Source organism: Mobula hypostoma, chromosome 3 (assembly GCF_963921235.1).
Source record: "Mobula hypostoma chromosome 3, sMobHyp1.1, whole genome shotgun sequence".
Taxonomy (NCBI): domain Eukaryota; kingdom Metazoa; phylum Chordata; class Chondrichthyes; order Myliobatiformes; family Myliobatidae; genus Mobula; species Mobula hypostoma.
The window spans coordinates 67,091,933-67,117,797 of record NC_086099.1 but is presented as its reverse complement, the minus strand read 5'-3'; the positions used below and the strand labels follow the sequence as shown (position 1 = coordinate 67,117,797).

The following is a 25,865-nucleotide window of genomic DNA, read 5'->3' as shown; positions in this document are numbered from 1 at the left end:
AAATCACCCATGCTGTTAATGCATGTGGTACCAACCATTTGTAAGTACAATTGAATCCCAGTGTGTGCACCTACAAGCATATTGTAATGAGAGTCAAGGGGAATACAGCACAGATACAAGCCCTTTGGTTCAATAATTCAATGCAGAACACATTATCCACTCAGCTAGTCACAATTTCCTGTGTTTGGTCCATATCGCTCCTAGCTCTACCTCGCTATGTACCTTTTCAATAGATTCTTAAATGATACTGTTGTAAGTGCCTGAACCACTTCCTCCGGCAGCATATTCTATATACTCACCACCCGTTGCACGGAAATGTTATGCTCAATCCCTTTTACATTTTTCTCCTCTCACCCTAATTCTATACCCCTAGTTCAGGACTCCCTTATCCTGAGGAAAAGACTGCTACCATCCACCTTATGAATGCCTCTTGAATTTAAACACCGCAGTAAGGTCACCCTTCATTCTTCATGCTCCAAGGAATTAAAACCTAGCCTGGCTAACCTCCCCCTAAAATTAAATCCCTCTGACCATAAGATATATGAGCAGAATTAGGCCATTTGGCCCATCAAGTTTGCTTCACCATTCAATCATGGCCTTGTCCCCCTACCTTTGATGCTTTGTCCAAACAAGACTCTATCAATCTCTGCCTTAAGTACACCCAACAATCTGGTCTCCACAGCTGCCTTTGGTAACAAATCCCACAAATTCACCACCTTCTGTCTAAAGAAATTTATTCCACATCTCTGTTTTAAATGGATGTCTCTCTATCCAGACTCCCTCACGATGGGAAACATCCTTTCCACATCTACTACGTCTAGGTCTTTCAACATTCAACAGGTTTCAGTGAGAACCCCCTTCTTCATCCTTCTAAATTCCAGCGAGTACAGATCCAGAGCTATCAAACATTCCTCATATGATAACCCTTCATTCCCGGATTCATCCTTGTGAATCTTCTCTAAATCCTCTCCAATGCCAGCACATCTTTTCTTGGATAAGGAGCACAAAATTGTTCACAATATTGAAGGTGAGGCCTCATCAGTGCCTTATAAAGCCTCAGCATCACATCCCTTATATTCTCTTATATTCTAGACCTCTTGAAATGAAAGCTAACATTGCATTTGCCTTGCTCACTACCAACTCAACCTACAAATCCTTTGCATCTCAGATTTTTGGATTGTCTCATTTAGAAAACAATCTCCATATTTATTTCTTCTCCCAAAGTGCATGACCATCTTCCAACATTGCATTTCATTTGCCACTTTCCTGCCCACTCTCCTTATCTGCAGCCTTCCTGTTTCCTCAACACTACCTGCCCCTCCAACAACCTTTGTATCATCTGCAAACATGGCAACAAAGCCATCTATTCCAACATCTAAATCATTGATATACAGCATAAAAAAGCATTCCCAACATCAACCCCTGCGGAACACCACTAGTCACTGGCAGCCAACCAGGAAAGGATCCTTTTATACCCACTCATCGCCTCCTACCAATCAGCCAATGCTCTAACCATGCTAGAATCTTTCCTATAAAATCGTAAGCTCTTAACCTGGTAAACAGCCTCCTGTGTGGCACCTTGTCAAAGGCCTTCTGAAAATCCAAATATACAACATTAACTACATTCCCTTTATCTACCCTACTTACAATCTCTTCAAATAATTCCTACAGGTTCATCAGGCAAGATTTTCCCTTAAGGAAACCACACTGACTTTATCCTATCTTGTCCTGTGTCATTAAGTACTCCATAACCTCATCCTTAACAATTGACTCCAACAACTTCCCAACTACTGAGGTCAGGCTAACTGGTCTATAATTTCCTTTCTGCTGCCTTCCTCCTTTCTTAAAGGGTGGAGTGACATTTGCAAACTTCTAGTTCTCTGGAACCATGTCAGAGTCCAATGATTCTTGAACGATATGACTAATGCCTCCATAATCTCTACTGCTACCTTTTTCAAAACCCTAGGGTGCAGCTGATCTGGTCTGGGTGACTTGTGTACCTTTAGGTCTTTCGGCTTTTTGAGCACCTTCTCCCTTGTAATAGTAACTTTACTCACGGGCCTTCCCCTCACACCCTTCCATATCTGGCACGATGCTAGTACCTTCCAGTGAAGATTCATGCAAGATACTCATTTAGTTCATCACCCAACCCCTTGTCCCCTGTTATTACTTCTCCAGCCTCATTTTCTAGCAATCCCATGTCCACTCTCATCTCATTTTATATGCTTGAAAAAAACTTTTTCTATCCACCTTGATATTGATTGCTAGCTTTCTTTCATATTTCATCTTTTCCCTCCTAATGATTTTTTTAAGTTGCTTTCTGTAGATTTTTAAAAAGGTTCCCAATACTCTATCTTCCTGGTTTTTGCTTTATTGTATGCCCTCTCTTTTGTTTTTACATTAACTTTGACTTCCCTTGTCAGCCACAGTTGTATGATTTTGCCATTTAAGTATTTCTTTGTTTTTGGAATACATCTATCCTACATCTTTATCATTTTTCACAGAAATGCATGTCATTTTTGCTCTGCTGTCATCTCTGCCAGCATCTCCTTCCACTTTACCTTGGCCAACTCCTCTCTCATACCACTGTAATTTCCTTTAATCCACTGAAATACTGCTATGTCAGACTTTACTTTCTCCCTACGAATTTCAAGAACTCAATCATATTGTGAACACCGTCTCCTGACGGTTCCTTAACATTAAGCTTCCTAATCATGTCCAGTTCATTGCATAGGACCCAATCCAGCATAGCTGATTCCCTAGTAGGCTCAACGACTAACTGCTCTAAAAAGTCATCTCATAAGCATTCAACAAATTCACTTTTGAGATCCATTACCAACCTGATTTTCCCAATCTCCCACGAATATCATAATATTGCCGTTATGACAGCCTTTTCTATTTCCCATCGCATTCTGTAGTCCACATCCCAATTATTGTTTGGAGGCCTGTATATACTTGTCATGAGGGTCCTTTTACCCTTGCAGTTTCTTAAATCAACCCACAAGGATTCAACATCTTCCTATCCTATGTTACATCTTTCTAATGATTTGATGCCACTTTTGTTTTTAACCAGATGAGCCATCCCCCACCCCCTACCAACCTTCCTATTCCTGCAATACAATGTGTAACCTTGGAAATTCAGCTCTCAATTACAACCATCCTACAGCCATGATTCAGTGATGTCCACAACATCATACCTGACAACCTGTAATAGTGCAGCAAGATCAACCATATTTTTTCTTATACTCTGTGTATTGAGATATAACACTGAGTACTGGCAGTCAAGGCAGTCTTGAGGAGGACTTCACAGAATGCATCTGTGATGGCTTTCTTGAACAGCATGTTACTGAATGTGCTATCTTAGATCTGGTCCTGTGCAATGAGACAGGTAAAATTACTGATCTTGTAGTTAGGGATCCTCGTGGAAAGTGTGATCAGAGTATGACTGAGTTTCTCATACAAATGAAGGGTGTAATAGTTTGATCTAAAACCAGGGTATTATGCCTAAACAATGGAGACTACAATGGGAAGAGGGAGGATTTGACTAGAGTAGACTGGGAGCACAGACTATATGGTGGGACAGTTGAGGAACAGTGGAAGACTTTCAAAAAGATTTAACAAAAGTATATTCCAGTTAAAAGCAAGGACAGCAAGACCTTGGCTTGGACAACTAAGGAAATAAAAGAAGGCATCAAACTAAAAGCTCGTGTATACAAACTTGCCAAGAGTAGTGGGAAACTGGAAGATTGGGAAAACTTTAAAAGGCAACAAAGAACCACTAAACGAGCAATAAAGAAAGGAAAGCTAGATTATGAAAATAAACTAGCACAAAATATAAAAATAGATAGTAAAAATTTTTATAATTATATGAAGTAGAAAATGGTGGCTAAAGTGAACGTAGGTCCCTTGGAGGATGGGGGGGGGGGGGATCTGAGATTGGGTAATGAGGAAATGGCCGAGGCTTTGAATGACTATTTTGTGTCGGACTTCACAGTGGAGGACACATCTAACACGCCAAGACAGATGTTCTGGATACGATGGGAGGCGAGGACCTCGATACAATAGCTATCACTAAAGAGGTAGTGCTGAGCAAACTTGGGGCCTGAAGATAGATAAGTCACCTGCTCCTCATGGAATTCATCCCAGGGTACCGAAAGAAATGGTGGATGTTATAGCAGAGGCTTTGGTGATAATTTACCACAATTCTCTGGACTCTGGGCAGGTCCTAGCGGACTGGAAGACAGCAAATGACATGCCACGGTTTTACAGAGGATGTAGGTAAAAGGTAGGTAAAAGGCAGGTAACTGTAGGCCAGTTAGTTTAACATCTGTAGTTGGGAAACTGCATGAAGCTATCAGTAAAGAAGAAATAGTGAGGCATCTGGAAAGAAATGGATCCATCAGACAGACACAGCATGGTTTCAGCAAAGGTAGGTCCTGTTTGAAAAACTTACTGGAGTTCTTTGAGGATATAATGAGCACAGTGGATAGAAGGGAGCAGATGGATATTTACTTGGATTTCCAGAGACATTCAATAAAGGTGTCACATAAAACAGCGGTCCCCAACCACCGGGCCGCAGACTGGTACCGGGCTGCAAAGCATGTGCTACCGGGCCGTGAGGAAACGATATGATTTGGCGATATGAGTCAGCTGCACCTTTCCTCATTCCCTGTCACGCACTGTTGAATTTGAACGCACGCGAGGTCATTACGCACGTGTCATCCACGTCAGCTTGGGAAGATGATCAACTCGTCGAGCTTGCAAATGACGGCGGGCTGAAAAGTATGTTTGACATAACACCTCTGCCAGCATTCTGGATCAAAGTCAAGGCTAAATATCCTGATATAGTCACGAAAGCACTGAAAATGTTGATTCCATTTCCAACATCATATCTCTGCGAAGCGGGCTTCTCTGCAATGAATGCAACGAAAACTAAATTGCGGAATAGACTGGACATAAGGAACCCCCTTCGAGTATCGCTGTCTCCCATCACCCCTTGATGGGACCGTCTTGTTGCAGGGAAACAAGCCCAGGGTTCCCACTGATTCAGCGATATTGGTGTGTTGCAATGATTTTATATGTTCATACGAGGAAAATATGTGCTGTGTGTTTAATATCCAAACGTTACTTAAAATGTTATGATGCTATTGACTTATAAGTGACTTATAATTGACTTATCACTATATTCATGCAAGGAAAATATGCGCTGTGTTTAATATTAAATTCGTTAGATAAACCCTTTTAGAAACAAAATTGAGTGTATTAGCCACTTATAAGTGACTTATAGTTGACTTATCACCTATATTCTGGTCGTGATTAACACCCCCAACTAGGGTTGCCAACTGTCCTGTATTAGCCGGGACATCCCATATATTGGGATAAATTGGTTTCTCCCATACGGGACTGCCCTTGTCCCATATTTCCCCTGCTAAGGTACAGCGCTCCTATGAAACCTTTCGTGCTGAAATGGCATAAAGCGAAGAAGCAATTACCATTAACTTACATGGGAAAAATTTTTGAGCGTTCCCGGACTCAAAAAATAACCTACCAAATCATACCAAATAACACATAAAACCTAAAATAACACTAACATATAGTAAAAGCAGGAAAGATATGATAAATACACAGCCTATATAAAGTAGAAATAATATGTACAGTATAGTTTCACGGAACAGAATCGTCAAAAACTATTTGTAGAAAAAAAAACGGCATGTACACATCACGCAGGCGCACACAGGCGCCCGCGCAAGGCTTCATGGTCATAGTAGTCTTTCTCAGGGTAAACACAACGTATTTGACTGCTACTCTTGTCCGTTGGCAACCCTACCGCGCCCCCCCCATCCCGTTGGCCAGTCCGCAAGAATATTGTCAATAATAAACCAGTCCGTGGTGCAAAAAAGGTTGGGGACCCCTGACACAAAAGACTTATCCATAAGATAAGGATGCATAGAGTTGGGGGTGATGTATTAGCATGGATAGACGATTGGTTAACTAATAGAAAGCAGAAAGCTGGGATACATGGGTATTACTCTGGTTGGCAATCAGCAGTGAGTGGTGTGCTGCAGGGGTCAGTGCTGGGCCCGCAACTGTTCACGATATACATTAATGATCTGCAAGAGGGGACTGAGTGTAATGTATACAAGTTTGCTGAAGACACTAAATTGAGTGGAAAAGAAAATTGTGCAGAAGTTATGGAGAGTCTGTAGAGAGATACAGATAGGTTAAGTGAGTGGGCAAAGGTCTAGCAGATGGAGTACAATGTTGGTAAATGTGAGGTCATCCACTTTGGAAGGAAAAATGAAACAGCAGATTATTATTTGAATGGTAAAAAATTGCAGCTTGCTGCTGTACAGAGAGATTTGGGAATGCTTGTGCATGAATCACAAAAGGTTGGTTTGCAGGTGCAGCAGGCTAGCAAAAAGGCAAATAGAATGTTCACCTTCATTGCCAGAGGGATTGAATTTAAGAGCAGGAAAGTTATGCTGCAACTGCACAGGGTACTGGTGAGGCTGCACCTGGAGCACTGCAAACAGATCTGGTCTCCTTACTTGAGGAAGGATATACTGGCTTTGGAGGTGGTGCAGAGGAGGCTCACTAGGTTGATTCCAGAGAGGAGAGGGTAGACTATGACGAGAGATTGAGTCGCCTGGGACTGTACTCACTAGAATTCAGAAGAATGAGAGGAGATCTTACAAAAACATATAAAATAATGAAAGAGATAGATAAGATAGAGGCAGGAAAGTTGTTTCCACTGGTAGGTGAGACTAGAACGTGGGGACATAGCCTCAATATTCAGGGGAGTAGATTTAGGATGGAGATCATGAGGAACTGCTTCTCCCAGAGAATGGTGAATCTGTGGAATTCTGTGCCCAATGAAGCAGTGTAGGTTACCTCAATAAATATATTTAAGACAAGGTTGGATAGATTTTTGCGTAGTAGGGGAATTGAGTTTTATGGGGAAAAGGCAGGTCTGTGGAGACGAGTCCATGGCCAGTTCAACCACGATCTTATTGAATGGCGGGGCAGGCTCGACAGGCCAGATGGCCTACTCCTGCTCCTATTTCTTGTGTTCTTATGTACTGTATTTGTTACTCTTTTTGATTCTGCATTCCTTAATGCACTGATACTCACCCTGCGGGCTACAATTTTGTCTTACTTTCGGCCTGCCCTTCCTGCGCGTTATCGTTGTTTTTTTACCATCCATCCTATCCTGAGTTCCTTCACTCTGGTTCCCAACCTCATGCCAAATTAGTTTAAACCCTCCCCAACAGCTCTAAAAACCTGCCTGCGAGAATTTTGGTCCTCCTCAGATTCATCTGCAAACCTTACCTTTTGTACAGGTCATACCTCCCCGGGAAGAGATCCCAATGATCCAAAAACCTGAAGCATGTCCCCTGCACCAACTTCTTAGCCACACATTTATCTGCCAAATCATCCTGGTTCTACCCTCACCAGCACATGGCACAGGTAGCAATCCAGATATTACTACCCTAGAGGTCCTGCTTCTCAGCTTTCTGCCTAGCTTTCTAAATTCTTTCCTTCCCACATCATTGGTACCAATATGTACCAAGATATCTGGCTGCTCTCCTCTCCCTTATTCTCCAAAATGCTGTGGTTGAGATCCAAGGCATCACTGACCCTGACATCTGGGAAGCAACATTCCATCTGGGTGTCCCATTCATGTCCACAGAATCTCCTTCCTGTTCCTCTGACTATTAAGTCTCCTATCACTACCGCTCCCCTCTTCTCCCCCTTTCCCTTCTGCACCATGGACCCACGCTTAGTGCCAGTACCCTGGTCTCCATGGAATTACCCTGGGAGGTGATCCCCCACAACAGTATCCAAAACAGTATACTCTGGTCCCAGCAACATCCTTGCTAATCTTTTTGGCACTCTTTCCAGTTTAACCACATCGTTCCATAACCTGGTTACCAAAATTCTACACAACCTCAACAATGGAAAAAAAAGAGAGATTTTCTAAGCAAGACCATATGCAGCAAAATAATAATAAACTGCTCAGAACTGACATTGAAAAAATATTCAAAATAGATGAGCTCTGGCCATCATACTTATGCTGTTCAAATTCTTCAAGTGAACATTCAAATGCCTTTCTATATGATAAAGATTTCTGCCTCCACATAACAGTGAGTGTTGAACCGTTGCTTCATTCTGGTTGAATGCCCCCCTCACCCCCACATCTCCATTCTAATCGTTCTACTTTTCATCTATGTCCTCAGTTTTTGACTCCTCTACTAAAGGTAGTAAGCTCCTTTGTACTTATCTAGACCCCTCAATTTCATACACTTCCATTAAAGGGAACCCTTGGCCTCCAGTTTGCCCTCCAAAAAACACTCAACAGCTGGTGAAAATCTTGTAGATTGTCACCACACCCTTGCTGGTGCAATCACAGAATAGTTCAGCCCTTGTTATGCCAATCATGATGCCAATTCATACTAAAAATCCCCCTCCTATGTATCACACATATCTTTGCATTCCACTCTTATGTCTGTCAATCTCCACTAAAGTACCTACTTGCATATTACCCCTAGTGACCCATGCCCTTGCTCACCTTCCTCACAGCTCCCCCAACCTCAAAAGCATGTCCTCTGGTGTTTTATATTTCTAACCTGGGGGGAAGATTCTGACTGGCTATCCAATTTATACCTCTCATAATTTAAAAAAACCTCTATCAGGTCTTCCCTCAGCTGCTGACACTCTCAGGAGAGCAACTGCAGTTTGTTCAACTTTTCCTTGTAGCTTATACGCTCTAATCCAGGCAGCATCCTAGTGAACTCCTTCTAACTGTCCACATCCTTCCTGCGATAGGACAACCAAAACAGCAAGTGAAGTCGGACTGAAGTTTTATATAGTTGCAGCATGGCTTCCTTACTCACACCCAACAGCTCTACCAATGAAGACAAGCATGCCTTACACTTCCCTTACCATCCTATCATCTTGCAAATAGACTTGCAATGAACTATAAGATCAGACCTGAAGAACACTCAGTACCTCAATGCCATTAAGGACCTATCATTTACTGTATGTTTTCTGCTTTCATTTGACCTGCCAAAATTCAACACCTCACACACACACAGATGTGCCATTTCTCTGCCCATATCAGTAACTGATCTATACCACACTACAGTTCTTGATAGTCCTTTACACTGTCCAGAATCTCCATCAATCTTGGTACCATGTGTAAATTTGCTAATCCACCCCCTATCACTTTCATCTAAGTTACTGGTATATAATCACCAGCATTGATTCTTTTGGAACATCACTACTCAAGGACCTCCAGTTAGAGTAACAAACAGCTTTCTCTCCCTAATCTGTCTTCTATAGACAGCTAGTTCCAAATCCAAACTTGCAATTCATCTTTGTCTTCTGAACCAGCCACAAGAGACTTCATTAAATGCCTTACTAACGTCCATGTAGATAAAGTCCATTGTCTTACCCTCTTCAAAAAAAACTCAATCAAGTTTCTAAGACATGCATCCTGCCCTGCACAAAATTCCTAAGCATACTGCGTCTTTCCAACTTCACATAAATCCTATCTCTCAGTATCTTCTCCAATAGCTTCAAAATTAATTAATAACTGCTATGACACTCACTGCCCTATAACCACCTTGATTATCCCTACTTCCTTCCTTAAACAAAGGCACAACTTTAGCTACTGTTCAGTCATCTAGGACCTCACTTGTTGTTAGTGAGGACACAAAAATCTTTGTTAAAACTCGAGTACTCTCTTCACTTGCTTGTTTCAATATTCTGAGATATATGCAATCAAGTCCTGGGGACTTCACTAGTTTAATGCTTTTCAGAGTATATGGCACATTAGCATGCCCCACTCTGAATTCTGAATCCCCCCAATCCTCTTTGGAAAATACCAAAATAAAGAATTCGACTAGTAACTCAGTATCTTACTCTGACTCCAAACACAAATTTTCCTTCTTTATTCTTGAAGGAACCTACTCTCACTTAGTTATCCACTTTTTCTTAATTATATATCTTTCCTATAATGTGGTGACCTGAACTATGCTCTATATGCAAGCTGTGGTGTAACATGTTGAATACTGTTCTAGCATGACTATTCCTTCTCTCATTCAGTTCCTAGTCAATAAAGGAATGCCTCTGACCATCTTATTGAGCGGTTTTGCTACATGAAGTATCTGATACACAAGGTCAATTTACGTATTTATTTATTTATTAACATACAGCACATTTATTGACATTCCAGCCAAGCTGCCCAGCAATCCCCCAACTTAATCCTAGCCAAATCGCTGGACAATTTACAATGGCCAATTAACCTACCAACTGTGGGAAGAAACCCATGCATTCACGGGGAGAAAATACAAACTCCTTACAGACAGTGGCAGGAACTGAACCCGGGTCGCTGGTGCTGAAAAGCTTTGTGCTAACCACTTCGCTATTGTACCGCCCCCATTTCTTCCTCCACCCCGCTCAATATCCTTTATTGTACATTTCCTACCTTTGGGTTAAAGTCTATGTAATTCCTCTGTACAAATGATGAAACCATCTTTGCCTTCGCATCAATCCTCCTCCTCCTCACGTGCAACCACAACCAATTTGCAAACTTCTCCCGATACTGAAGTGAAAATGGTTATATTGCACAAAGATTGGGTCCAAATACTGTTATACACTGGTAATAGCCCTCCTGTCATTAAAAAAGGCTGATAACCATTGCCTTTTGCTTTCTACCACAATTTCAGATCCAACTTGCCTCTCTCCAGTGCATCCCATGGATGCCCATGTATTTCTTTAAAGCTTTGCAGCTTACCATAAGGTACCAGGACTTTAATCCAAGTAGTCTCATCAGACATTACCTTCATCAGGCATTTTAGCATTTTCTCAAAAAAATTCAGTAATGAATTAGATACAAATGCCCTTTAATAAATTCATGCCGACCTGTCCCTGTTATTAAGTAGTTAAATAAATAAAGATCAAGACTTTCCTTATAACTGATTCTATTAATATGCCTACCAAACAATGGATGAACTGGACTGTATTTGTTTTGGTTAAAAGGCAAGGAATATAACATGATATGCCAGTTGTCCTTCAATCATTTCGGAATAACTCCTATAGCCAAAGAATTTTAGAAAATGATGGTCAGAGTCGCACAATATCCTCCTCTGCATTTTGAACAGCCTGGCATATAGTCCTTGCAATTAATTTTTGAAGATATCAAAATCCTTAATAGTTTATTCTTGCTCTGTTCAATATTTTGCAATCTACAGCATCCTCCCTTTTACACTAAAAAACAATCACAGAGGACCTTGCCATATCCTTTTTCCATAAACAAGTAACTTTTTAAGCCCCAATTGCCCTATTTTTTCTTTAGTTATCCTCTTGGTTTTTTTTAAATGTTTGTAAAAGCATCTTTGAATTCTGTTTGACTTTACTTGGCAGTATTTTTCACCATCCTTTTCATTAATTTCCCTTCTATATTTCCATACAAGTTTACTAGTAACAATAAATGGTTATAAGCTCCATTTTTGCCTTTTTTAAGTCTAAATGCATTTTGCTGTCAGATAACCCCTGATCTGGTGGTCACACTCGTTTTCTTTGTGGAATTTTGTTCATTGCTGATGCAGAGCTATTTTAAAAAATGCAAGATATTGACTTTTGTTGACATGCCTTGTGGGCTTCAATCATCAGATTCAGTTCCTTTGCTAGAAATGCTCAACTGACACACAGAAAGACCACGAAATATTATGCAAGGAAATAAAACTGACCATTTTTGCTCTTACAGCAAGAGGTACCCCATTAGAGATTATTATTATCATACACTTTTAAAATAACTGCATCAAATTGAATCTTCCAATCTCCTAAGTGAACGCGGACAATCAGCCACAGTGAATGGTGGTGCTGGCTCGAAGGGCCGAATGGCCTACTCCTGCACCTATTGTCTATTGCTCAGTTTTTTTTATTTTTATTTTCTGACAGGAAAGCAGCTTCAGGATCCATGACAGTTATTCATTTATTTCAAAAAGTAAATCTTGAAAGAGATTGCTAAAGCTTGGATGTCTCTACATGAAGTGGAAGAATAGTCAATGACTGGCCAATTTATTTTTGATGTGTTGACAAAGTGGGGTGATCAAATCACAAACAAGAGAAAATCTGCAGATGTTGTAAATCCGAAAATCACACACAAAAAGCGATTTTCTCTTGTTTGTGATTATCCTCTCCACATCAACTCTATCAAGGCCTTTCACCATTCGATCTTTTCAATAAAGTCACCCCTCATTCTTCTGAATTCCAGTAAATACAGCCCCAGAACTATCTAATGCTCTTCACATGACAAGTCATTCAATCATGGAATCATCTTCGTAAACCTCCTTTGAACCCTCTCCAGTTTCAGCACATCCTTTCCAAGATAAGGGGCCCAAAACTTTTTTCCATAGATGCTGCCTGGCCTGCTAAGTTCCTCCAGCATTTTGTGTGTGTTGCTCACAAAGTGGGGTGGACCAGATTCCAAATTCATCCTAATTGTGGGGCATTCCAACTATTTAGTAACACTAGCTCAGGTGACATTCAAATATCTCAAACTTATCTAGACAAAGCAAATTAATGTCTTCTGCTTGCACTGCCTGTTCATCCAGTGTTTCGTAACTTTCTCCATATCATCTGTTTCCTGGTAACCACGTTTGGAACTAATGGCCGAGAAACGAGCAGTGCTCAACCAGACACCACTATAGCAGTTCAATGATTAATTTAGTGAAATTACATTGTGCTATTTTAAAAGGCTGCTGGATTTAAAAGAATGCACAATACAAGGGCTAGAGAAGCAAGCAATTGCTGCAGAATGCATCCACAAATCATTTAAGTGAAATGATTATTACTGTGAGGGTAGGGATTGTAATGTGCTAACAGAAAACTAATGGAAACTAGCAAGGACAGAACTGGTGGTGGTTCAACATCACTGAGGGAGTTAACAAAATCATGCAGCAAAGACGATTCTCAATGTTTTTTCTAGAGCAAACAATTTGTAAAACACTTAAATTCATGCTAACTCTAGTGATTTTCTTTGATTCATTTGATGAAATGTGGAAGAATTCATGTGAATGAATGCCAATAATTTTGCAGATGTTTCTGCCACAAAATCTTAGCCAGCATTTTTCCTAGCAGTTTCAATTTCAGTGGCTATGTCCATTTTCTTTATAACTTCATGGTAGAGCAAATGAGAAAAAAGATTCAAATATTTTTCCACTACAAACAGCAAGATATCTCCACTTCAATTCAGCACAATTAGTGCTTGAAAGCATACTCCTTCACATTTAGTATTTTCTGCTGCCAGCCACTGCAGCTTTGATTCAACAGCTGCTAAGAAGATGAAAAGGTTATTGCCCCGTTGCTAACCACTCGTATTTATAAATTGATGGAGATCTTAAAATGAAGACATTAGAATGAATAAGTCTGAGACATCTGATTGGTGACCAATTCGTCTATCTCATTTTAAAGACATTGTAGTCATCAGGTCTGTTTCCAGCAATGTGTTCTGCAGATACGTGATGAGGATCTATTTCCTCAGCACCTTTTTGAAAAATGTAGCATTTTAATTGTTCTCCAGACATTAATACTTAAAACACTTCAAATATTACCTTGCTTTAAATAAACACCTTCTTGCCCCAAATTTCAAACACACAGAAAAACAGTTGCTTTTATAACATCAAAATGGGTGATCACTTACAATGTCTTCTATTATTTCTTTGACTGCAGCCACAAGAAGAATGAATAACAGTGGGACCAAGGTTGTATAACGACCAGTCGGGGAAACATCAGGGATTTGCTGAACAAAAAAATGAAAAAAAGATACAAGTATATAGATTACCTTTCCACAGAGCATCCCAATTACCTTTCATACTTACACAAGGTATCACAGTGATGAACACTTAGCCTCTTACATTCAAGAGTTTAATTCATGAAACTTGGCAGCAGATCAAATGTAGTGGCAGTGAGAACAGACAGTGCTAAGTTATGTAGCTATTATAAATGTGAATATCAAGTCTGCATTTTTAGATGGTGTTATTGAGATTTACATAAGAAAATGGACCTTTGGAGATACTTAGAGGTAATGTGGAAAGAGCAAAAAGGATATTACAGATACCATTCCCTCTTTCCTGCTCCAACTCAGATGGTTAGGGATATTAGAAAAGGGTAGTATAGCAAGCTGTGAGAGAGGCTCCATACAGATCACTAAGGTTGAGGGGTTACGGACCGCAGCATATAATTAATGACCTTGAATGGTGCCATATAATCATTCAGCCCTTTGTCCCTCTGATCACTTCCCTGCCTCTCGTCAGTTTTGCCGCTATACCCTCTCCAGCTTGGATCCACCTGTCCATCAACCCTTCCTGACTTTGATCCATCTGTTGCCTATCAGCTTCCACCTCATCCCTCCCTCTCACTTCCTTATACCACTCTCCTTCATACTCCTTGAGTCGAGTCTGCTCCGCCAGTTCATCACGGCTGTATCCAATTTTCCTCTCAGCCCCAATCTCATGTCATCTCCTCGCATCCCTTCATGCCTTGACCAATCAAGAATCTACAACCCCTGCATTAATTATCCATAAAGACCTGACCTCCACAGCTGCCTGTGGCAACAAATTCCACAGATTCACCTCTCTAACTAAAGAAATTCCTTATCATCTCCGTTCTAAAAGGACACTCTTCTGTTCTGAGACTGTGTTCTCGGGTCTTAGACTCTCCCAGCATAAGAAACATCTTCTCCACAACCTTGCTATCAAGGCTTTTCGCCATTCGATAGTGTTACATACCCCGTAACTGGGTTGCCAAACCAGCAGAAATGGATCACTCAGTTGGAGTCTGGATTACTGGAACTAAGAAAGTTTTATTAAAGAAATAAGCAACACAGTACTCTAATAGTAAGGATATAAATGCAACCGGTTAGCAATGAATAAACACACATGTACACAGAACTAGGATAATAAGATCAATCAAGCTCTATCGTCGTCTAGGGGTAAATGATCAGTTTCAAAGTGACGCAAAGTTCAGTTCAATTGAGTTCAGTTCAGTTCACAGTAATCACTGCCGTGGGAGAGAGAGAGAGAGAGAGAGAGAGAGAGCGCGAATGAATATTCAAATCGGATTCCAAACAGACCTTCGATATTCCTCACAGTCAGCTTTCGGGAGAGCCCTTTGTAATGTCTTCTGAGGTCACCAACTGTGACCCCTCCGTTTCAGATACGATCATTCCTCTGCAGTGAACCTGGCACCCAGGCAAGGGCGGACACACACCAGGTTCCCGCCGATCGTACCTTTCCACCCTGTGCGTCTATGGCTTGGTCCCGCGACCAGCCCTCCAAAGACTCCCACCGACTTGTGGGAGGCGCACCACTTCCAGGGTCTCGTTACCTCGTGGTGTCGTGTCTCTTGCCTTAGCGAACCTGTCCCTTTTTATCTCCCTGCTGGGGTATCGCCTGTCCATCACTTCAAACAGTTCAGGGTTCAAAGAGGAGCCAATCTTGACAGCTCTCAGATCGTGTCTCCTTCCGTTAAACTCTCCCGTCCCTTCATTAACATCTCCAAATGCTGCTCCATTGTTTTCCTTATCTCTCTTTCTCCTGAAGACAGGTGGCAGACCAACTGCTGATCCCACTTGTGCCAGCACAGGATAGTTAACATCTTAGTCTATGTGTACTTTCGTCACAATAGGTTTCAATAAGTTCACCCCTCATTCTTCTGAATTCTAGTGAATATAGACCGACAGCCATCAAATGCTTTTCATATGACAAGCCATCCAACCCTGAAATCATTTTCGTGAACCTCCTTTGAACCCTCTTCAGTTTCAGAATGTCCTTTGTAAGGGGCCCAGAAATGCTCACAATATTCCAAGTGAGCCTCACCTGTACTTAATAAAGTCTCAAAATTACACTCCTGCTTTTATACTCTAGTCCTCTTGAAATGAATGCTAATGATCGTATTTGCCTTCCTCGCCACAGACTCAACCTGCAAATTAACCTTTAGGGATCAAAGGAAATCCCTTTGTTTCCAGGATGGGAAGCTGGCTAGCCTGCTGAGTTCAGCGAGCAGCTTGTTTCCTGCTCAAAATAGGTCAAACTCTGCTTCCAGGAATTAATCTCTCACGCGTTGCCTTCAGAGCTAGAAATCTCCTCTGTGGAATAACAAAATCAGAACTGAAAACAGCACTCCAGTTGTGGCTTTACCAATACTCTGTACATTGGCAGCCATTTCTAAACTCCAACTCCCTTGCATTAATTACTTCTGAACTGTTCTACAATAAAGTCAGTCAATAAACTTCTCTGCCAGCCTTTATATAACAACACAATATCTATGAAGCAAGGTTAAATTTTTGGATAGGATGCCAATCAAGTCTAATCACCAAGAAACTGATTTCTCTCAAATTTGGTGTTAAACAATGTACTGGAATGATGCTATATAATCAAATTGGCAGTCACCAAAACAAAAACCATTGAGACATTTTCATAGTGCTATACTTCTGTCAGCAGTATCAGAACTTGATCTGTGCACTCCTCCTTGTTAAATGATGTTTGCATGTTGACTCATAGGGAGAGAGAAATCAATAATGTTCAGGTCTCTAGGAGAGAACAAGCCAAGCATAGAGCGGACCATGGCTGGTGTGGTCTCAAGCCCTTGCAAACAGCAGCAGCAGCTTTATAGATCAAGAGATCAAAGGATTTTAGTTATTTGTTCACAGAAGGCAAAATCTGCACAAAGAATTTTGGGCAACAAACTTTTATCACAGGAATGAGAATATATGAAAACAGTACATGGTGCACTTTAAGTCACAGACAGTCTTTACTATCAGTGTCATGTACAGTACTCCTTGACGAGATAATAAATAAGTTGAGACACTGTTCCAACATCTGTCAATAAGAGGCTATTTACCCTGTATATATTGATTAAAGCAGTGGTCCCCAACCACTGGGCCATGGACCGGTACCGGGCCGCGAGGAAACGATATGAGTCAGCTCATTCCCTGTCACGCACTGTTGAACTTGAACATAGGGTTGCCAACTGTCCCGTATTTGCCGGGACATCCCGTATATTGGGCTAAATTGGTTTGTCCCATACGGGACCGCCATTGTTCCATATTTCCCTCGCTAAGGCGGAGAGTTCCTATGAAACCTTTCGTGCCAAAATGGCATGAAGTGAAGAAGCAATTACCACTAATTTATTTGGGAAAAATTTTTTTGAGTGTTCCCAGACCCAAAAAGTAACCTAACAAATCATACCAAATACTTTATACTTTATTGTCGTCAAACAATTGATACTAGAATGTACAATCATCACAGCGATATTTGATTCTGCGCTTTGCGCTCCCTGGATTACAAATCGATAGAAAATATTAAAAATTTAAATTATAAATCATAAATAGAAAAGGGAAAGTAAGGTAGTGCAAAAAACCCGAGAGGCAGGTCCGGATATTTGGAGGGTACGGCCCAGATCTGGGTCAGGATCCGTTCAGCAGTCTTATCACAGTTGGAAAGAAGCTGTTCCCAAATCTGGCTGCATGAGTCTTCAAACTCCCGAGCCTTCTCCTGGAGGGAAGAGGGACGAAAAGTGGGTTGGCTGGGTTGGTTGTGTCTTTGATTATCCTGGCAGCACTGCTCCGACAGCGTGCGGTGTAAAGTGAGTCCAAGGATGGAAGATTGGTTTGTGTGATGTGCTGCGCCATGTTCACGATCTTCTGCAGCTTCTTTCGGTCTTGGACAGGACAACTTCCATACCAGGTTGTGATGCACCCTAGAAGAATGCTTTCTACGGTGCATCTATAAAAATTAGTGAGGGTTTTAGGGGACTGGCCAAATTTCTTTAGTTTACTCAGGAAGTAAAGATGCTGGTGGGCCTTCTTGGCAGTGGACATTTGTGATATTGTCAGGTCATTTGTGATATTGACCCCGAGGAACTTAAAGCTTACATAACACATAAATAACACATAAAACCGAAAATAACACTAACATATAGTAAAAGCAGGAATGATATGATAAATACACAGCCTATATAAAGTAGAAATAATGTATGTATAGTCGGGAAGATGAAGGCAAAACCGATTTGTGGGGGGGAAAGTCATGCGCACACAGGTGCCCGTGCAAGGCTTCACGGTCATGGTAGTCTTTCCTGGGGTAAAGTGTCCCAGGATTTGACTGCTACTTTTGTCCCTTATTTGGGAGTGAGAAAGTTGGCAACTCGAACTGTAAAAGACATGTTGAGGTGAGTTTAACCCCACTTGAACAGCCTCCCACTCCCCTGGCGGCCGGTCCGCAAGAATATTGTCAATATTAAACCGGTCCGCAATGCAAAAAAGGTTGGGGACCCCTGGATTAAAGAGTAAAGATTAGCATTGTCACATGTACAATGGCATGCAAAAATTTGGGTACCCTGTTCAAAACTTCTGTTACTGTGAATAGCTGAGTAAAAGATAACCTGATTTCCAAAAGGCATGAAGTTAAAGATGACACGTTTCTTTAATATTTTAAGCAAGATTACTTTTTCATTTCCATCTTTTACAGTTTCAAAATAACAAAAAAGGAAAAGTGCCCGAAGCAAGGGTTTGGACACCCTGCATGGTCAGTACTTAGTAACACCCCCTTTAGCAAGTATCACAGTTTGTAAATGCTTTCTGTAGCCAACTAAGTGTCTTTCAATTCTTGTTTGGGGGATTTTTGCCCATTCTTCCTTGCAGAAGGCTTCTAGTTCTGTGAGATTCTTGGGTCGTCTTGCATGCACTGCTCTTTTGAGGTCTATCCACAGATATTCGATGATGTTTAGGTCGGGGGACTTTGAGGGCCATGGCAAAAACTTCAGCTTGCGCCTCTTGAGGTAGTCCATTGTGGATTTTGAGGTGTGTTTAGGATCATTATCCTGTTGTAGAAGCCATCCTCTTTTCATCTTTAGCTTTTTTTTTTATACAGACAGTAAGATGTTCACTTCCAGAATCTGCTGGGATCTAACTGAATTCATTCTTCCCTATACCAGTGAAATGCTCCCTGTGCCACTGGCTGCATCATAAGCCCAAAGCAGGAACGCTCCACCCCCATGCTTAGCAATTGGAGAGGTGTTCTTTTCATGAAATTCTGCACCCTTTTTTCTCCAAACATACCTTTGCTCATTGCGGCCAGAAAGTTCTATTTTAACTTCATCAGTCCACAGGACTTGTTTCCAAAATGCATCGGTTACTGTGAGTAGTTAAGTGAGTAGACGATGACCTGATCTCCAAAAGTCATACAGTTAAAGATGAAACATTCTTTTCAACATTTTAAGACTAGTGTATTATTTTTGTTTTGTATAATCTTAGAGTGGAAAAAAAAAGGAAAGGAGCACCATGCAAAAGTTTGGGCCCCCCCCCCCCAAGAGATTTGAACTCTCAGATAACTTTTACCAAGGTCTCAGACCTTAATTAGCTTGTTAGGCCTATGGTTTGTTCACAGTCATTGTTAGGAAGGGCCTGGTGATGCAAATTTCAAAGCTTTATAAATACCGTGACTCCTCAAACCTTGTCCCGACAATCAGCAGCCATGGGCTCCTCTAAGCAGCTGCCTAGCATTCTGAAAATTAAAATAAATGATGCCACAAAGCAGGAGAAGGCTGTAAGAAGATAGCAAAGCGTTTTCAGGTTGCCATTTCCTCAGTTCGTAATGTAATTAAGAAATGGCAGTTAACAGGAACGGTAGAGATCAAGTTGAGGTCTGGAAGACCAAGAAAACTTTCCAAGGGAACTGCTCACAGGATTGCTAGAAAGACAAATCAAAACCCCCGTGTGACTACAAAAGACCTTCAGGAAGATTTAGCAGACTCTGGAGTGGTGGTGTACTGTTCTACTGTGCAGCAACACGTGCACAAATATGACCTTCATGGAAGAGTCATCAGAAGAAAACCTCTTCTGCATCCTCACCACAAAATTCAGCCTCAGAAGTTTGCAAAGGAACATCTAAACAAGCCTGATGCATTTTAGAAACAAGTCCTGTGGACTGATGAAGTTAAAATAGAACTTTTTGGCCACAAGGAGCAAAGGTATGTTTGGAGAAAAAAGGGTTTAGAATTTCATGAAAAGTACACCTCTCCAACTGCTAAGCAAGGGGGTGGATCGTTCCTGCTTTGGGCTTGTGTTGCAGCCAGTGGCACGGGGAACATTTCACTGGTAGAGGGAAGAATGAATTCAATTAGATACCAGCAAACATCACAACATCTGTAAAAAAAAAGCCGAAGGTGAAAAGAGGATGGCTTCTACAACAGGATAATGATCCTAAACACAACTCAAAATCCATGCAGGGTGCCCAAACTTTTGCTTCAGGCCTTTTACCTTTTTTGTTATTTTGAAACTGTAAAAGATGGAAATAAAAAAGTTTTCTTGTTTAAAATATTAAAGGAATGTGTCACCTTTAACTTTATGCCTTTTGGAAATCAGTTCATTTTCTACTCACTTAACTATTCACAGTAACAGAAATTTTGACCGGGGTGCCCAAACTTTTACATGCCACTGTATATTAAAACATTGAAACATACAGTGAAATGTGTCATTTGTCTCAACGACCAATGCAGTCTGAAGATGTGCTAGGGGGCAGCACACAAGTATTGCCATGCTTCCAGTGCCAACATAGCATGCCCACAACTTATTAACCCGCAAGTCTTAGGAATGTGGGAGGAAACTAACGTGGACACGGGGAGAATGTACAAACTCCTTTCAAACAGTGGCAGGATTTGAACCTGATATAAAGTGCTATGCTAACAACCATACCACTGGGCCACCCTCTGTGGCACCATTTCACATCTCATCATATAATGTTGATGTTGACCAATATCCTAGCAGGCAGGCTTGCGAGAGCTGTTCAGGATGGTTTAAACTAATTTGGCAGGCGGATGGGAACAGGAATGCATGCATGGAGTCGGAGGAAGTGTATTGGTATGGATAGTGGATTGGTTAACCAATAGAAGGTAGAGAGTTGGTATAAATGAGTGTTTCTCCAGTTGGCAGTCAGTGGTGAGTGGGGTGCCACAGGGATCAGTACTGGGCCCGCAGCTGTTTACCATTTACATTGATGATTTGGAAGAGGGGACTGAGTGTAGTGTAGCAAAATTTGCTGATGACACTAAACTGAGTGGAAAAGCAAATTGTACAGAGGATGTGGAGAGTGTGCAAAGGGACATATATAGGTTGAGTGAGTGGGCCAAAGTCTGGCAGATGGAATACAATGTTGGTAAATGTGAGATCATCCACTTTGGAAGGAATAATAGAAGAGCAGATTATTATTTAAATTGTGAAAGATTGCAGCATACTGTTGCGCAGAGGGACTTGGGAATGCTTGTACATGAATCACAAAAAGTTGGCTTGCAGGTACAACAGACTATTAAGAAAGCAAATGGAACGCTGGCTTTCATTGCTAGAAGGATTGAATTCAAGAGCAGGGAGGTCATGCTGCAACTATACAGGGTACTGGTGAGGCCGCACCTAGAGTACTGTGTGCAGTTCTGGTCTCCATACTTGAGGAAGGATATACTGGTTTTGGAGGCAGTGCAGAGGAGGTTCACCAGGTTGATTTCAGAGATGAAGGGCTTAACCTGTGAGGAAAGATTGAGTCGCCTGGGACTATACTCTCTGGAGTTCAGATGAGAGGGGATCTTATAGAAACATACAACATTTTGAAAGGGATAGATAAGATAGAGGTAGGAAAGTTGTTTCCATTGGTAGGTGAGACTAGAACTAGGGGACATTGTCTTAAGATTCAGGGGAGAAGATTTAGGACGGAGATGAGGACAAAATCACAAAGGGTAATGAATACAGGACTGAAGGTGTTATATTTGAATACACACAGTATATGCAATAAGGTTGAAGAACTTGTAGTGTTAAAGATTGGCAGGTATGAAAATGTGGGCATTATCACCAAGTTGTGGCTGAAAGAAGATTTTAGCTGGGAGCTTAACATCCAAGCATACAAACTGTATCGAAAGGACAGACAAGTAAGCATAAGACCATAAGATATAGGAGCAGAAGTAGGCCATTCAGGCCATCAAGTCTGCTCTGCCATTCAATCATTGGTTGATTCAATTCTTCCAGTCACCTCCACTTCCCTGCTTTCACCCCATACCCTTTGATGCCCTGGCTAATCAAGAACCTATCTCTGCCTTAAATACACCCAATGACTTGGCCTCCACAGCCGCTTGTGGCAACAAATTCCACAGACTTACTACCCTCTGACTAAAGTAATTTCTCTGCATCTCAGTTCTAAAAGGATGCCCTTCAATCCTGAAGTCGTGGCCTCTCGTCCTAGAATCCCCTACCATGGGAAATAACTTTGCCTTTTAACATTCTGAATGAGATTCACCCTCATTCTCCTGAACTCCAGGGAATACAGCCCAAGAGCTGCCAGACGTTCCTCATACGGTAACCCCTTCATTCCAAGAATCATTCTCGTGAATCTCCTCTGAACCATGTCCAATGTCAGTATATCCTTCCTAAAATAAGGAGCCCAAAACTGCACACAATACTCCAAGTGTGGTCTCACAAGTGCCTTATAGAGCCTCAACATCACATCCCTGCTCTTATATTCTGTCCCTTTAGAAATGAATGCCAACATTGCATTCGCCTTCTTCACCACCGACTCAACCTGGAGGTTAATCTTTAGGGTATCTTGCACAAAGACTCCCAAGTCCCTTTGCATCTCTGCATTTTGAATTTTCTCTCCCCATCTAAATAATAGTCTGCCCGTTTATTTCTTCCACCAAAGTGCATGACCATACACTTTCCAACATTGTATTTCATTTGCCACTTCTTTGCCCATTCCCCTAAACTATCTAAGTCTCTCTGCAGGCTCTCTGTTTCCCCAACACTACCCGCTCCTCCACCTACCTTTGTATCATTGGCAAATTTAGCCACAAATCCATTAATCCCATAGTCCAAATCATTGACATACACCGTAAAAAGCAGTGGTCCCAACACCAACCCCTGTGGAACTACACTGGTAACCAGCAGCCAGACAGAAAAGGATCCCTTTATTCCCACTCTGTTTTCTGCCGACCAGCCAATGCTCCACCCATGCTAGTAACTTCTCTGTAATTCCATGGGCTCTTATCTTGCTAAGCAGCCTCATGTGTGGCACCTTGTCAAAGGCCTCCTGAAAACCCAAGTGCACCACGTCTACCGCATCTCCTTTGTCTACCCTGCTTGTAATTTCCTCAAAAAATTGCAGTAGGTTTGTCAGCAGAGAGGGTGGTGTGGCTCTGTTAGTAAAAAATAAATCCAATCTTTAGAAAGAGGTGACATTGGATCGTAAGGTGTAGAATCCTTGTGGGTATAGCTAAGAAATTGCAAAGGTTAGAAGTCCCCGATCTGAGTGATATACAGGCCTCCAAACAGTAGCCAGTATGTGGGCTACAAATTACAATGGGAGAGAGAAAAAGCATATCAAAAGGGCAATGTTACTGTCATCATGGGGGATTTCAATGTGCAAGTCGATTGGGAAAATCAGGTTGGTGCTGGATCCCAAGAGAGGGAATTTGTAGAATGCATATGAGATGGCTTTTTAGCACAGCTTGTGGTAGAGCCCACTACGGGATCAACTATTCTGGATTGACTGTCATGCAATGAACCGGAATAGATTAGAGAGTTTAAGGTAAAGGAAGCCTTAGGAGACACTGGTCATATTATTCACCCTGCAATTTGAGAGGGAGAAGCTAACATCAGAAGTATCAGTACTACAATGGAATAAAAGGAATTACAGCAGCATGAGAGAGGAGTTAACCAAAACTGATTGGAGAAGACACCAGCAGGGATGATGGCAGAGCAGCAATGGTACTGGATAGATACATCCCAAAGTAGTAGTATTGTAAAGTATGTCAACGCAACCGTGGCTGTCAAGGGAAGTCAAGACCAGCATATCAGCCAAAGGGAGGCCATAGAATAGAGGAAAAATTAGTAAGAAGTTCGAGGATCCAGAAGTATTTAAAAACCGACAGAAGGCAACTAAAAAGTAATAAATAGGGAAAAGATAGAATACGAAGATAAGTTAGCCAATGATATTACTGAGGATACCAAACTTTTCTTCAGATATATAACGAGTAAAAGAAAGGCGAGAGTAGATATCTGACTGCTGAACAATGATGGAGATGTAGTAATGGGAGAAACAAAGAAATGGAGGATGAACTGTACAATTATTTTGTGTCCGTCTTTATTGCTCAAGTATTTTGCGTCTGTCTTCATTGTGGAAGACACAGTATGATGGAATTTCAAGAGGGGCAGAAGTGAGTGAAGTGGCCATTACTAGGGAGAAGGTGCTTGGGAAACTGAAAGGACTGAAGGTAGATAAATCACTTGGACCAGTTAGTCTATACCCCAGGGGTCTGGAAGAGATGGCTGAACAGATTGTGAAGGCATTGGTAATGATCTTTCAAGAATCAATAGATTCTGGCATGGTTCTGAAGGATTGGAAAATTGCAAATATCACTCCACTCTTCAAGAAGGGAGAGGCAGAAGTAAAGAAATTATAGGCCAGTTGGCCTGATCTCAGTGATTGGGAAGACAATGGAGTCAATTGTTAAAGATGTGGTTTCGGGGTACTTGGGTGGCAAATGATAAGGTAGGCCGAAGTCAGCATGGCTTCCTTAATGGAACATTTTGCCCAACAAACTTGTAATTCTTTGAAGAAATAAACAAGCAGGATAGACAAAACAGAATCAGTGGATGTTGTGTACTTCAATTTTTAGAAGGGCCTTGACAAGGTGCCACATGAGGCTGCTTAACAAGAGCCCATAGTTTTACAGGAAAGATTCTAGCGTGGTGAGAGCATTGACTGCTTAGCATGAGGCAAAGAGTGGCCTTCTCTGATTGGCTGCCAGTGACCGGTGGTGTTCCACAGGGGTCTATGTTGGGACCACTTTTCTACATTATATGTGAATGATTTGGATGACAGAATTGATGGCTTTCTAGCCAAGGTTGTGGACAATACGAAGAAAGGTGGAGGAGCAGGTTGTGCTGAGGGGGCAGGGAGGCTGCGGAAGGACTTAAGGCAGATTAGAAGAATGGGTAAAGTGACAAATGGAATACAGTGTTGGGAAGTGTACAGTCTTGCACTTTGTCAGAAGAAATAAAAGTGTAGACCATTTTCTAAATAGAGAGATAATTCAAAACTCAGATACAAAGGGACTTGAGCATCCTCGTGCAGGATTCTTTAAAGATTAATTTGCAGGTTGAGTCGGTAGTGAGGAAGGGAAATGCAATGTTAGCATTAATTTCAAGAGGATTAGAATATAAGAGGTGGTAATGTTGAGGCTTTATAAAGCACGGGTGAGGTCTCACTTGGAGTATTGTGAGCAGTTTTGTGCCCCTTATCTAAAGAAGGATGTGCTGATATTGGGAGAGGGTTCAGAGGCGGCTTATGGTAATGAATTCAGTAATTAAAGTATTATCTATTGAGGACTGATTGATGGCTCTGGGCCAGTACTCAATAGAATTCAGAAGATTGAGTGACATAATTGAAACCTATTGAATGTTGAAAGAGTAGATTTTTCCTATGGACGTTTCCTATGGTGTCGGGTCCAAGACCAGAGGAGACAGCTTCAGAAGACGCAGCCACTTAGGATGGAGATGAAGAGGAACTTCTTTAGCCAGAGAGTGGTGAATCTGTGGAATTCATTGCCACAGGCAGCTGTGGGGGCCAAGTCATTCGGTATATTTCAGGCAGAGGTGATAGGTTCTTGATTGGTCAGGGCATGAAGAACTACAAGGAGAAGGCAGAAGATTGGGGCTAAGGGGAAAATGAATCAGCCGTGATGAAACAGCAGAGCGGACATAATGGGCCAAATGTTCTAATTCTGGTGCTATATAGTATCATCATCATGTACCTGAGATG

At 41.5% G+C, this 25,865-nt stretch overlaps 1 protein-coding gene across 4 annotated transcripts in view; it reads right to left on the bottom strand.

Annotated features, from left to right (window-relative positions):
• Positions 1–25,865, bottom strand: part of atp8a1 (ATPase phospholipid transporting 8A1) — a 358,923-nt gene that overhangs the window by 252,867 nt on the left and 80,191 nt on the right. For all 4 annotated transcript variants that reach the window (XM_063043220.1, XM_063043222.1, XM_063043221.1 and 1 more), the window contains exon 4: positions 13,709–13,807. In XM_063043220.1, the coding sequence (XP_062899290.1) occupies positions 13,709–13,807 (99 nt within the window). The remainder of the gene's footprint in view (positions 1–13,708; positions 13,808–25,865) is intronic.